General features: G+C 33.3%; 1 protein-coding gene across 5 annotated transcripts in view; it reads left to right on the top strand.

The window, feature by feature from the left end:
* The window catches only part of MAP9 (microtubule associated protein 9), a 34,720-nt gene extending 21,780 nt beyond the window's left edge, over nt 1-12,940 (top strand). The window contains exons 9-14 of one of the 5 annotated variants that reach the window (XM_049709082.1): nt 798-963; nt 1,723-1,812; nt 3,523-3,684; nt 3,804-3,949; nt 4,128-4,260; nt 10,674-12,940. In XM_049709082.1, coding sequence (XP_049565039.1) covers nt 798-963; nt 1,723-1,812; nt 3,523-3,684; nt 3,804-3,949; nt 4,128-4,260; nt 10,674-10,796 — 820 coding nt within the window. In that variant the 3' untranslated portion in view covers nt 10,797-12,940. Of the gene's footprint in view, nt 1-797; nt 964-1,722; nt 1,813-3,522; nt 3,685-3,782; nt 3,950-4,127; nt 4,261-7,000; nt 7,470-10,654 lie in introns of those variants that run through there. The other 4 variants (XM_049709081.1, XM_049709083.1, XM_049709084.1 and 1 more) reach the window with 4 other exon arrangements.
* The last annotated feature ends 1,537 nt before the right edge of the window (nt 12,941-14,477 follow it).

Raw genomic sequence — 14,477 nt, 5'->3', positions numbered from 1 at the left:
TTTCCTGAGACAGTAGATATACAGTGGTAATAAAGCTGAAGTCCAGCATTCACCTTCTCTATTAAATGTCTTTGTCCAACACATGAAAAATTGTACTTTAAACTTAGAGGTTCTATGGACTAAGTTGGTTTATTAAAATGATAAGAATTCATAAATGCTATTCAAAACCTTCTGAATCTTTTAAATTATCATTAGTCAAATATAACAGGGGTCAGCAAACATTTTCTGTAAATTTGTGAGTTAGTACATATGTCAGGTCTTGTAAGCCATGTGATCTCTGTTGTAACTACCCAGTTCTGCTATTGTAGCAGGGAAGACACTGTTGGCATTATGCAAATAAATGAAAAAGCCATAAATATTTATTGCCATAAATGCAATAAAATTTATATACCAGAATAGATGGGGGGCCAGATTTTCCCACCAACCCTGAAATAGAGGTTACTAGTCTAACTTTATATTTAAGATGGTTTATGTAGCAAAATAACATAAGAAACTATTAAAACCTGCTTATTAATATTGTCCTTTCCCATGTAACTTGAGTCCATGTTTGTTAAAAATGTTTTAATTACAAAATCTTAAAAGAAAAATTGCATTGAAGCTATATAACTTAAAGTAATAAAATTTAAATTAGGTTGAATAGGGGTCTTTGTATACTAAGGACACATCACTTTCAAAGTAATTATAATTTATTAAATTATAATGTAGTTTTCAAATATAGTATTTGCAAAATCTAATGAATCTGTCTTCTACCAAGTGCAGTTGTAATAGTTTATCTTGATTCATTTGGATCTTTTCAGATTAGTGACCTCTGAGTTAAGGAAACCTGGTTCTCTAAGGAGAACTCCGTTGACAGTTCCCACTTCTCACTATTTAGGGACTTTGAGAGTCTTGGACCAAAAGCCCTCACAGAAACAGAGCACAGAACCTGACAGAGCAGATAACATAAGGGCAGCTGTTTATCAGGTAAAAAGGAAAATATTTTTTTAAAAAATTAGAAGAATTAATCTCTTACATAAGGTTTGTTTATCAGGAAGTAAAATGACCCTGTCAGAGATGATGATTTAATGTTTAATTTATTTCCTTTATAATACCTGAGCAATCCAAAGCTGTTTTTTTTTATATATATATACTAAATTATCTCCTTCTAGGCTTTGTTTAACTGATCATAGTTGTTTTTAAAGAAAGAGAATATGCCATGGCAATTGATAAAAATACAGCAAAAGCAAAATGTAGTTGAGGTACACCTATGTTCTATACTTTTTCTCCTTTAAGTTTATATAGTTATGAACAAAAAGAGTTTTAATTTTTTTTCTTTCCTGAGACTTTCTGTATTTGAGTTAAACTTACATAGAAGAAAGCTGTCCTAATTTTTTCACAATTCCAAAAAAGAAGTCTTTTTTTTTTTTTGTCTTATTTGTTGTACAGAATATAGTACACTTTGGAAAATTGTCCATGTGAATTTCAGAGAAAAATGTTAATATATGTAGTCATTACATTACACATTATATTACACATATATAAATCATATACACATGATTTTCTTAATTCTTGCTCATCTTTACATATTAGAATATTATCAGAAAAAGAATGATACTAGTACATATAAAATCTGTAAGTTTTATGTTTTGCTTTTTTAAAGTTTTAATCATATATTCAGAAATAAGAATTCTAATTCATTTGCAAAACTTTGAATATCATATAGCCTTTTTCTTGTTCCCACAGGAGTGGTTAGAAAAGAAAAATGTTTATTTACATGAAATGCACAGAATTAAAAGAATCGAAAGTGAAAACTTAAGGATTCAAAATGAACAGGTATTCTGAATATAGAAGTAAAAAATATTCTGGATTTTTAAGTCAGTAAAATAGTCTGAATGTTTAATATTTTTAAATCAACTGTTTTTTAAATGGTGAAATAAATTGTATATAAAAGAATCGATTTCTGATTTTATTTCTCTGGTACTTTATACATTTTTAGTTTGATATAAATATAACTGTTTTACATGAAAACATGGATACACAGAGATTTTTATTATTTGTGTGTGAGCAATAGCTTTGGCACTACTGATTATGAACTTATTTTTTCTTGTGACCATGTACCTATTTCATTATTAAAAATTGACTTTGATATTACAACTTAGCCAGGAATATAAAGGGTCATCAGACATTAACCTTCAGTTTTCCCCTTTTCTATCTTGAGTTTGTATGTATCTTCAAGACCAGCCTCTACCTGAGTATTTGCCCCTATCCTTCCCACTGACTGGAGCTGGGCTCTCATTTCAGTCTCTCCTGTACTTCACCTTCTGCCTCTAACTCCTTCCTACAACATGCTCCAGTTCTTTCCCATCTTCTAAAGTAAAATCCCTGAAAAAAACCAAAGAAAAAAAACAACCCTTCATTGTGCTTTTTTTTTTTTTTTTGCGGTATGCGGGCCTCTCACTGTTGCTTCTCCCGTTGCGGAGCACAGGCTCCGGACGCACAGGCTCAGCAGCCATGGCTCACGGGCCCAGCCGCTCCGCGGCATGTGGGATCTTCCCGAACCGGGGCACGAACCCGCGTCCCCTGCATCGGCAGGCGGACTCTCAACCACTGCGCCACCAGGGAAGCCCCCATTGTGCTTTTAATACTACCATGGATAGAAACATATTTCCCCAGCGCACAGCACTGTGTGGAGCAGCCCTGCAGGGGACGTGCCTGGACACTGGCACTGCCTTTGCAGCATTATCTGCCACAGTCAGTGCCAGACACCTCATTTGCTCTTCACAACTCAGTGAGGGAGCTCATACTTTTACTTCTAAATTATGTTATCTCTATAATAAAGCTTTATATCATTTAATGCTAAGCAATATTATAAGGCAAACAGAATATTATGGGATTGGATTGAAGTAAGTAAAGTAATAACATACTTGCTATATGTTCACCTACATATTTTCTAATCTGGCACATGTTTTCAACACTTGGGATATGTTTATGCAGTAAGAATTTTATGCTCTGATGTCAGTCAAAACTCAAGGTTAAAGCACAGATCTGTAGTTTACTGTGTGACTTGACCAATTTACCTTACTCTGACAGGCCAGAAAGGTAAAGTTAAAGTTAAAATATCAGGAAAGTTACAGGCCAGACAGGTAAAGTATATAACTTTATCTTTCTGGCCTGTAACTTTCCTGATATTTTTCTTTTAGTGCAATATTGCATTATGAGCACTTTGCAGTACCAATTAGTCTTTTACAGTTTATTTTCATAGCATTTGTTCAGTATACTTCCAAAAAAAATTCCTTCCCATACATGGTAGTAGATCAATATCTGATAAATGTTTAAGAAAGGACATTTTAAAATGCAGTGAATAATTCAGATAACATTCTTTATCAATTAACTTCTCTAAATCTATTTTAAATAGATTGCTTTGAAACCTAATTTGATGAATATGAAGGGAATTAAAAAAAATGAATGTATGTATATCTATATCTATCTATATTTGTCTATTTATACATATACATATTACTGTCTATTATTTTTCCAAAATAGAAAAGAGCTGCTAAGAGAGAAGAAGCCTTAGCATCATTTGAGGCCTGGAAAGTCATGAAAGAAAAGGAAGCAAAGAAGGTAGCTGCAAAAAAAAGGCTTGAGGAAAAAACCAAGAAGAAAACTGAAGAAGAAAATGCTGTGAGAAAAAGAGAAGCACTGCAAGTATGCAATGGTTTTGACTATCTTAATTATTTTTAAAATATTTGAAAATTAATGATTAACTGTGGTTTTACTATTTTATTATATTCACATTAAATAAGAGTAACTCTGAACTTTTTCAGTCTTTTGAAAAATGGAAAGAGAAAAAGATGGAATATCTTAAAGAGAAAAGTAAAAAAGAGAAAGAATATGAAAGAGCAAAGAAACAGAAAGAGGAAGAAACTGTTGCTGAGAAAAGGAAAGATAACGTAACTGCTATTGAAAAATGGTAATCCAAAATAATAAATGTTTTGATAGATCTTAAATTAGTAACACTTTAGGCTTTTCTAAAATTCATTTACTTGAATGTTACTAATGCACTTAGTCTCATTATTGCAAAGACACATTAGGGAATCTTTATTATATATTCTCCTTTAACTTGCCAGTGTTTTGACTATCCTACATAGGAATGAAAAAAAGGAAGCTGTTTTCAAGGAAAAGGAAAAAGAGAAAATAAATGAGAAAAGAAAAGAAGAACTGAAAAGAGCTGAGAAAAAAGATAAAGATAAACAAGCTCTTGATGAATATGAAAAATGGCTGGTAGGTGTTATTTGTTAATGCACTGTGTCTTTTAAACGTACTTGTTCTGACTTTTCTGTCCCTAATTCCAGTTCTATTTGTCCCATGCCTACTGACCATTTCTACCTGGAAGCTACCTTGTTGAATTCATTCTCTCCTACATATATCATAATTTATTTGATCTACTCATTTCTATTAATGATTCTACTATTCCTTAAAACACTCAGGCTTAAAACTTTAGTCATAATAATGTTCCTTACCTACATCCCCACATTTAGTCACTTACCAGTCATGCCCATTTGTCCTTTGCAATGATTCTCCTACCTAAAATTATAAAAAAGTGTACTGACAAGTGTATTACTGAAGGTATACCAGGTTAATTTAGGTGGAACTTGGTCCTGACACACAGTAAAATTGTATTTAATGAGAAAGTTACTCCATTTTTTATTTTCTTTTGATCTTTCTGATGACCTCGAGGAGAAGGTCTTATTTAAGTGGTTTTTTTTAATGAAAGCAATCAAGTATGAATGTTGGGAGAAATGATATCTAGCAGGACTTTATATTCTTTGTTTCAATGTACTTATGTTTATAGTTACTTTTCAGTGATGGCAAGCAAAATACTGTTTTCTGTTTTAAAATATCAATATAAATATATATTTTATTCATTTATTTTTGAATAAGTAAATAAGTAATACATTTCAGATGCATAAGTACTTTACGTGAATAGTTAACACGTTCACATGTTCAGCAATCAAAAAGTGCAGAATTTCTCCACAGGGCTTAGGGTCCAGTAGGGTTTCTTATCAAACTTTTTTGAATTCATGTCTATCAGCAAGTTAAAAAAATGTCATCCAGAGTATTTTTTTATTTGCATTTCTCTGGTTAGGATTGAGCTTGAGTATCCTTTCATTTGTGTGAGGATAATTTATATTATTTTTCCTGTAAAGTGTCAGTTCATAAACAACATTTTTTCATTGGTCTTTTTCTTACTGATTTCTAGAAGCTTTTTTATGTACTAGGGAAATTAGCCTACCATTTCTGATATGAGTTACAAATTTTTTCCCATTGTATTGTTGGTCTCTCAACTTTGCTTATATCATTATTTTAGTAAATTTATTTATTTATTATTTATTTTTGGCTGTATTGGGTCTTCGCCTGTGCACACAGGCTTTCTCTAGTTGCGGCAAGCAGGGGCTACTCTTCATTGTGATGTGTGGGCTTCTCATAGCAGTGGCTTCTCTTGTTGTGAAGCATGGGCTCTAGGGTGCATGGGCTTTAGTAGTTGTGGCACGCGGGCTCAGTAGTTCTTGCTCACGGGTTTTAGAGAACAGGCTCAGTAGTTGTGGCACATGGGCTTAGTTGCTCTGCAGCATGTGGGATCTTCCTGGACCAGGGCTCAAACCCGTGTCCTCTGCATTGGCAGGTGGATTCTTAACCACTGTGCCACCAGGGAAGTCTTATATCATTTTATTCCATGAAGAATTTTATTTTATTTTCAGGTGTCAAATCTATCAGTCTTTTTTTATGGCTTCTGATTTTCAGGTGTAGTTGAAAGGACTTTCTCCAAAACTTAGGCTCCCATTTTTCTTTGAATAACTTTATGATTTTATATTTAACATTTTAACATTTGCTCCACTTAGAATTTATCCTAGTGTATGATGGGAAATATTCCATCTTTATTTTTTCCAAATACATCTTTCATAAAACAGCATATCTTTTACCCACTGATTTGGGGTACTGCCTTTATTATATGATACATTAGATCATTCCCATATTTTCAGGTCTGTTTATTTCTTAACTTTCTGTTCCATTGGTCAATCTCACTGTACATACTCCAGTACAACACTGTTTCATCATCAGGACTTTATATATTTTCATATATGTTTGGATTAATCTCCCTTCATAACTCTTCATTCAATGTATTTCTGAATATTCTTGGGGGTTTTTTTTCCACACAAATTTTAGAATCAGTAGTAGCTAGAGACACACACAGGACCCAAAGCAGGCTATTTAAAGATAGGATAAAAAGATGCAACACTTAGGAATAAACTTAGGAAATGTGCAATACCAATATAGAGAAAACTTCTGAAGGACACACATGAATACCTGAGAAATTAGAACAAAACTGTCCTTGTATAGAAACAATCTTACAATGATGCTATAAAGATGTCAGTTTTCCCTGAAGTAATTTACAAATTTAATGCAATCCTAATAAAAATACCAACAGAATTTATTGTTGTTTATGTGTTGACTTTAGTACTGCTATAATGCTAAATACATGCAGATAAACAGTAATAAGGCGATCAAAATTGGTTCAGTCGTTTGAATGAGGATAGTAGTGTTCTATGATGATTTCCTTAGATTAAACTCTTAAGTAATGCTTTGTTCTAAGAAAAATTTAAAATCTTCTTATATTAAGGAGACGTATGCTAATTCTGCTAGTATCTTTTAGAGTAGTAACTGAATGTAAATGTTTCAGTTTTCAGTTTTATTTTCACATTGTCTTGAAAATGAGATATAATTTCCTTAGTGACTAAGTCATAGTTAGGTACACAATGTTTTATTACAGTGGTTAGTCACTTTCTCATTCTAATCAATCCTCTGGAAAATAAAAACTCATCAAAGACCTAAGACAAAATAACTTGTTTTGGTATACAATATATCCCTACAATACAGCTCTACCTAAAAAAAAAAATCCATGTACAACATGTTACAGCTCTGTTCCCCATCTTACCAATTTCTTATTGAAATTTGTTTGCAGAGAGAATGGAAAAATACCCCTATACAGAAGAGCTAATTACTTCAATTTTCATGTAAAGTAACATCTCAAAATTTTGATGTACAACCTAGTTTGGGGAGTGAGCAATTGATGGGTCACTGTTTAAGTGAAAATTGTAGCCAAAGATCAGGTAAGATGCTTCTTCAAGCTGGTTCCCAGATTAATTCATAGTTACCTTTAATAAGAAAATAAGCAAAAGATTCAGACCCCAACAAACAACAGACAGGAGGACTTTTTAAGAAACCTCTTTTAATTATTACTCAAGATAACATTGATTCATGTAAATTGACATTAAGGTTGATAAATAATTGCCTATTTTCTGCCCTAACTTTTTAGCACCTGCCAGCAAACTCAAGGTTGCTTCCAGTTCCTCTCTCTCCCTATGTTAAATGGAATGGACAGTGAGGTTTTTTCAGTCAGTTTCTGAGGACACAGCGTGGTCACTGCTTTTCTCTCACCTAGCTAGAGGGCCTGCCTCTCTCTAAAGTAATAAGATGATTGACTGTGGTCCAATTACAGCTTTTATTTTCTCAGTTAGGATTCTGAAAGGAGGTTCTCTGTTTATTAGAAATAACAAAGATGAAAACATTCTCATGAAGAAGAGCAAAATGTTAAGACAAAAAGAAAATTTCACACCTCTCTTCAATCCTTCTGTTGTATGTGAATAATTGCATGTTAATGGAACCTTACATTACCATATTCTTCTTGTGATATTATCAATTCCATTTATGTACTGATGAAAGAAGCATAGACACCTAATAATTTACCAAAATACCACTCCTCCCAAGCCATTCAGCCTGCAGAGGCAGGGTTGTCCAAGTGTTCCGTGACACCACTGCTCTTTGGAATACAAGGAAACCACTAAACTTTATAGTTTTAGCAGAAACTTGAAGAAATGGAGAGACAGTCCAAGCTGCAGGATGAAAGGCAAATGCTATTAACATTTCAGGTATTCCTAGATCATTGTTTAGATTTCATATTAATCCTCAGATACTCAGTCATTTCTTGGAAGGGAGTATAGCAGGGAAACGAAATGGTTCTAAAATTCACCTGGTATAATAAAAATGTGAGATGATGGAAGATAATATTTTCAAAATAATATGAAGCAGGACTGTACCAATCAAGCAATGAAATATGAATTTACCATTTCACTCTCCTGTGAATCTGCATTCTTCTACCCTCCTGGATTATTCCCATCAAGTCTCAGGATAAGTAATCTTAATAAAAATAAACTCTCTTAATTCTTCATTTCCCTCCAGCTATGATCCTCATCTTTTTTAATAGCTAAACTTCTGGAAAGTTTGTTTACACTTCCTTAGTTCTTCATATCCTTTTCATCCTCAGTAAACCCCCATCTTATCCCTTTTCTGAAACTAAACTAAACTTTGAGAGTTACGATTTTGCCAGAGCATCTAGACTATAGTATGTATTCTTTTCTGCCCTGTTTCCTAGACCTCTGGGCATTCTGCACAGTCGATTTCCCCTTCCACTTGAGCTGTCTCCTCCTCTGCTGCCATGTTCCCCGGTTTACCTCTCAGCATTCTTCCTTTCTTCTCCAAATCACCTGTTGACAGCTCTTTTTTTTTTTTTTTTTTTTCAAACCTGTGTTCTAAATGTTACCATGGCCTGTCAGGCCCCGCCTGATCTTACACATATACCTTGTCATTCTCATCTGGACCCCGCTCCCATCTCCCGCCAGGCTTTATTCACACTGGCTCTCTGGCTTCCTCTCCCATCCCAAGTTTTCCCCACTTGTCAGAGTCCTCACACACACTCTTCTGTCTGCGTGGGGTGCCCTCCCCTCAGTGCATATCACCAGTGGCTCCTCTTACCCATCACGTCTCAAAGTGACTTTCCCTGAATCCACTTTTCTTTGAAAGTAAGTACTTCCTTTCATTTTTTATCAATCACAACAGCTTATTTATATGTTTCATAGAATTTCACACAATTTGGAATTACCTGTTGTTTATGTACTTGTTTATAAACCATCTATTTTGAAAGTTCCCTAAGGGACAGGAACAGTAACCTGTGTGTTTGTATTTTATAATCACTTCATGCATGGCTCCCTGTATACTGCTTGACCCAGAGTAAGATCTCAGTGCTTAACACTGAATGAATGAGCACAAATTATAGTATAGTACAAGTAGAATAATAGCTTCAGAACCTGTTACCTGTAAGGATGTACTATATAATAAAGGAACACAAATTAATGGATGTGAGGCAATAACAATTGGGATTATTTGTGATATTTGGATATAAAATCACTTCAAACAATTACTTTACTGCAATACAAACTTCAGAAGATTTAAACATTAAATATAAAATGCCAAACAATAGAATACAGCATATTAATAATAAAAAATCAGTATATTTGCTGGCTGGAGGGTAATTTCCTACAACTTTGGAGAATAAATCATTATTGTCCAGCAAAGTCGAACATATTCATACCCTACAAACTGGCAATTTCACTCCTAGGCATATACTTGGAGAGAAAATCTTGGCTTATAAGCACAAGGAATCAAACAGGGTTATATTTACAGCAGCATTGTCTTTGTGTGGAAAAAACATTAGAACATCATGTCTTCAACACCAAAATTGATTAGTAAACTGTGATATGTTGATATACTGGAATTCTGTGCATCAATGAACTAGAGCTACAGTTCCATATAGATGGATCTTAGAAATATGGTCATAAATAAAAGACAGATGCAAAAGAATATATAGCATGGTACCTTTTAGCATAAACTCAGAAAACCTGCAAAACTCAAAAAACCTGCAAAACAAAATTATTTGTTGTTTGGGGATGAATACGTGTGTGTGATAAAGGTATTAAGGGATGCACTGCAACTATAAGCACTAAATTCAGTAATGGTTATCTCTGGATGGTGGAGAGAAAGCAGGTGTGAGGGAGTGGGTACAAGGGCTGCACAAGTATTGGTCATGTTTTATTTCAAAAGGCAGGTAGTGGGTACACAAATTTTGACTATATTACTCTTTAAACAGTTTAGTTGTCTATGGTTGAACTATTAATTTTTTGGTAAAAAATTAAGGACTAAAAATAACGTAGATAAAATGCTGCAAGGATAATATTTATTATATGTAAATTGCTAAAAATTACAAGCACCAATAACCATACAGTTAGAAGAGCCAAAAAACAGAGCAAAAACTTCACAAAAGCACTAAAGAAATGAAAACGTACTCAAGCTCAATAACAAGCAAAGAAACATGAACCTCAATATTCAAATATTTTTAAACACTGTGGAGTATCCTCTGCTGCCATCACATGTTCAACCTTTGCACCCAGTAAATTTATTTCTGAGACTCTGTTCTCAGAAAGTCATCACTAACTTTTAATAATTATTCTCTTTGAATTATGGGATTACAGGTCTTTTTTTCCTATTTTACATAATTCTTTTTAAATATTATCACTTTTAATATTTAAAAAATTAAGTGGTGCGTTAACGCCTATTGATAGTATGCTCATAAATTAGCAATATTCCCTAGCTGTTATTACTTTATAACCAATTAAGCTAGCAAATGACATTTAAATACCTTATAATGATTATTTTGTTCTTCAGCAAGAAACTTGATTTGAAAATAATGGTCATATTTGTATATAAATTTATATATAAATAGTTTTCTATTTTCTCTTTAGGAAAAAAAAGAAAGGAAGGAAAGAATTGAACGGAAACAAAAGAAACATCATCCCTTTCTTGAAAATGAGGCACTTCCTCCATGGAGCCCTCCAAGCAGAACTGTGTTCTCAAAAGTGTTTTGATAATTCTTATTCTTGCATTATTTAGTTATTTATCAATTCACCAATTCTAGCCAAACTAAATTTAAAACTATTAATTCAATTATTTATAGTTAGAAGAGTCTATTTTAATTAAATGCCGGTCACTTCTGCTGACAATGAAAAAGATGCTTTACAGTTTAATCAGTGAAAGCATTGAAAGCATTTTTGAACTGTAGATAAACTGCTTCAAATGAAGAGCTAATAATCATATTGCTTTTACCATTGAAATACATAACCCTTTATCATGTCCTGATCATTTGTATAGTCTGATGATCCATGATCACTTTCCCTAACCTGTGCATGTTATTAGTATGTTTATTCTCCAATATAAAAAGAAAACCATCTAGGTACCATAATCATGAAATAATTGATTTTGCGAATGATTGCACCTCTAGATTCGGGTTTTAAAATGAATGGTCACTGGGGAGTATGCAAATATTATTTCTTCTAAAACTAATCTTTAGCTCAAAGTAGTTGCATTTGCACTGTGCAAGTTAGACTTTTGGTCAACTGAGGCAGTAGTTCAGTAGAATCATGCAATCACTGAGGCATTTTCTTTAAGAATGTTGCCATATGTTTTAATATGAGTATACTTTATCTGTTTTTGCTTAAGTGACAGTCATAGGCGCTTTATAATGAGCAGACCTCTGAAATGTGTCTTCCTAAATTCTATCTCACTTTTCTATTTCATTGATATCAAAAGATGTCCATTTCATGGTAATTATATACATTACTTATGGAAATTCCACAAGAGTCCAAGGTCATTATCACTATTTTTATTTTCCAAACTAAAGCCATAAAGATGATAATGGCAATTTTTGTCCTCTTAGCTAATCCAGAGTCATCTACCGTATATTTAGAAGACAGCTGTATGGGAAAGTAATATGTAGAAAATGTCCAAAGAATCTATTTATTTGATCTCTGCATATCTTCATTAATCGGACTCATACTTGAACTGGTCAGCTAGTTTATCACAGACCAAATATATGCTCTCTGAGTTGAAATGCTACTGCAGCCAATGATGCAATGCAATGATAGATGAGAAAAAAGTTACTATTTATGAAGTACCTGTTGTATCCTCTCTACTAGATCTTTACAAGTATTATTTTTGATCTTTACAACAACTATTCAGAGTATGTGTTATTAGCTTCATTTTGCAGATAAAAATACTGAGACTCAGAGAAATCAAAGAACTTGCCACTCATTTAGCATGTGACTGAGCTGGGATTAGAGCTAATGAAGTCTCTCTACCTCTAGAATTCAGATGCTCATGTTCATGCTCTCATGTGACCTCAGAGAACTGTAAATTCTGTCAAGACCTCTGTATTATATCAACCTTAAAAACACATCTTACTTCTCAGATCCTAAAATCATGTATTGTTATCCAGAGATTATCTTCCCTTTAAGAAATAGCTGTTTGTTATTAGAAACAGTTAACCTCATTAGATCTTCAAAATGAAAAAAATAATTCATAGTATTTATGGAGTTAGTCAAATGCCCGTGTCTAGTATTAGAATGTCAGAGCACCCAGCGGGTTATGGAACTTAGGCTTTCAGACAGTTACTCGGGAGGTTTCACACTCTGAGGATTAGCCTTCTTGCTGCAGTGGATGTGCAAGGTAAGAAAGGTGTCGTGGATCACTTTGTAAGATCACATCAGTGCTACAGATAAATTTAAAAATTTCATAAATAAAACTGGGAGCCTTTTTATACTACTGGAACGAGGAGAATCTGTCATGAAATTGAACTAATTACCAGCAGTATCAGTATGGGATTTAGGACCTCCCTTAGTTCATTTGTGTGTCCCCCACAGTACCAAACAGAAAAGATTAAGTATTTATTGTATTGAATTCTATTCAGGGCTTAAAAGATATTTGCAAATTCCAGGGAAGTAGAAGGAAAAATAGAAAAATGTATAGCTACTTTTATGAATGTAAGATCTTAAGTGTGTGTCATAGATTTCACATTAAATATTGACTTAAGCATTCTGAACATTTTCTTCTAATTTATCATGCATAGTGGATTAACTGTTATCACCTCTGAGTTGTGAGAATTGAAGTTAGTTAATTAATATAAAGAATATGGCACATAAGAAAAGGCTTAATAAATGTTCATTGTTTTCACTTACTTCCTACCTTGAGCCGTTTGTTTCCCCACCTCATGTTTGTGAGAAGGTTAACATGGATGAGGCTGATAATGATGAGTTAACATTTCACTTGGTTGGCATATAAGAAGAAATCTCTGCTTTCCTCGCCAGTCTAGGTTGTAGCACGCAAAAGAGAATATAGAGGTGACCTGCGTTTGGGACCTTCTAAAAAGAAATCTAAATACTAATTCCTTACCATTACTTGTGAGGTCAGTGAAAAGGGAAATTGAGGTGTTTGCAAAGACCCAACAAGTCATTTCCCTCAAATGGGATTTTCATCTTGCTACGCTAAATAATATATTATTTCCTGTTTACAGCAAGCTGTGCTGATTGAATTGTCTAGTTGAATGAAATCACCTCTTTGCCTATAGCAGAAATAAAGCTGAGTTCTCAGAGCTGGATGAAAATACAGTGCTATTTACTTTCTGAGATCCAAAGGGGAGAATCAAGCCAGGTAATATTCTCCTGAATATATTTGTCTATTTAAAGTGTATGCTTTCCCCATATTTCTTTAGAAATTATCAGATATCAATATCATTAACTTTCATTAAGTTTTTATTATGAGGGAATGTTAATTCAAATGAAAGACACTAAAAGCCTATAGATTTTCAGATTAAACTTCTAGTTGTGTAAACTGTATTGAGCACTTAAAGAATGCTGACATTTAAAGTAAATAGGAATTTAATGAATATTTTAAAACATTACTGAGAATAATTTCCCTAGAAACTTAAATAATAATACTAAAAAATAAAATTTTATTCAGAAATGAAGTTTCATAATAACCAAGAAAATTAGTGACATAAATAAAAAGAAACATTATGGCATTTTAGATCAGTAGGAGGTTAAAATTTTCTTAATGTAAGAAAATAAGAACTGTTCAGGGATAACAATATTCCAGTGGTTTGTATTGTACCACATTTTGAAAATGTTAGTAGTTCATTTATTGTTTTATATAGTATTGAAACTGATATTTTTCATGTTGCCAAAGCAGTACCTGATAGTAGTTAGGTGTCCAAAGGTATATGTACCTTAGAGTGATATAACTGTGAATCTGAAAGGAATTTTAATAAGCCTGGCCCAGACTTATTTCTAAATTGAAGAAACTGATTTCCAAAGCCTCTGACTTGCTCAGGCTCACACAAATGACTAAGAAATCTAGAGTGACAACTCAGGTATCAGGTTTCCCAGCTGTAGACTGTCCACCATTCCACAATTTTGATAATCTGATAAAAGTTTTGCACTAACTCTTGTAACTGTGATTATTATTAATGTCATTGATTTTTATCCTCTCAGATGTGCCCTTGCTCTTTCACGGCCTTCTCCATAACTGTCCACCAGATCAGAGCTGTTTGTGCACCTACACTGTCACTGAAAATGTGGGGGAATACTGACATTTTTAAAATCCTGAGTCATGGGCTAAGATACAGTAGAGAAAAAGAATTTTACAAAATAGGAGAAATTGATGTTTGTCAAAATAGCTCCCAAGAATAAACTAAAACAGAAAACACATTTTCCTGA

Source organism: Orcinus orca, chromosome 4 (assembly GCF_937001465.1).
Source record: "Orcinus orca chromosome 4, mOrcOrc1.1, whole genome shotgun sequence".
In the NCBI taxonomy this organism is placed as follows: Eukaryota; Metazoa; Chordata; class Mammalia; order Artiodactyla; family Delphinidae; genus Orcinus; species Orcinus orca.
Note: the sequence above shows the minus strand (reverse complement) of the source record. Positions and strands in the feature narration are given on the sequence as shown.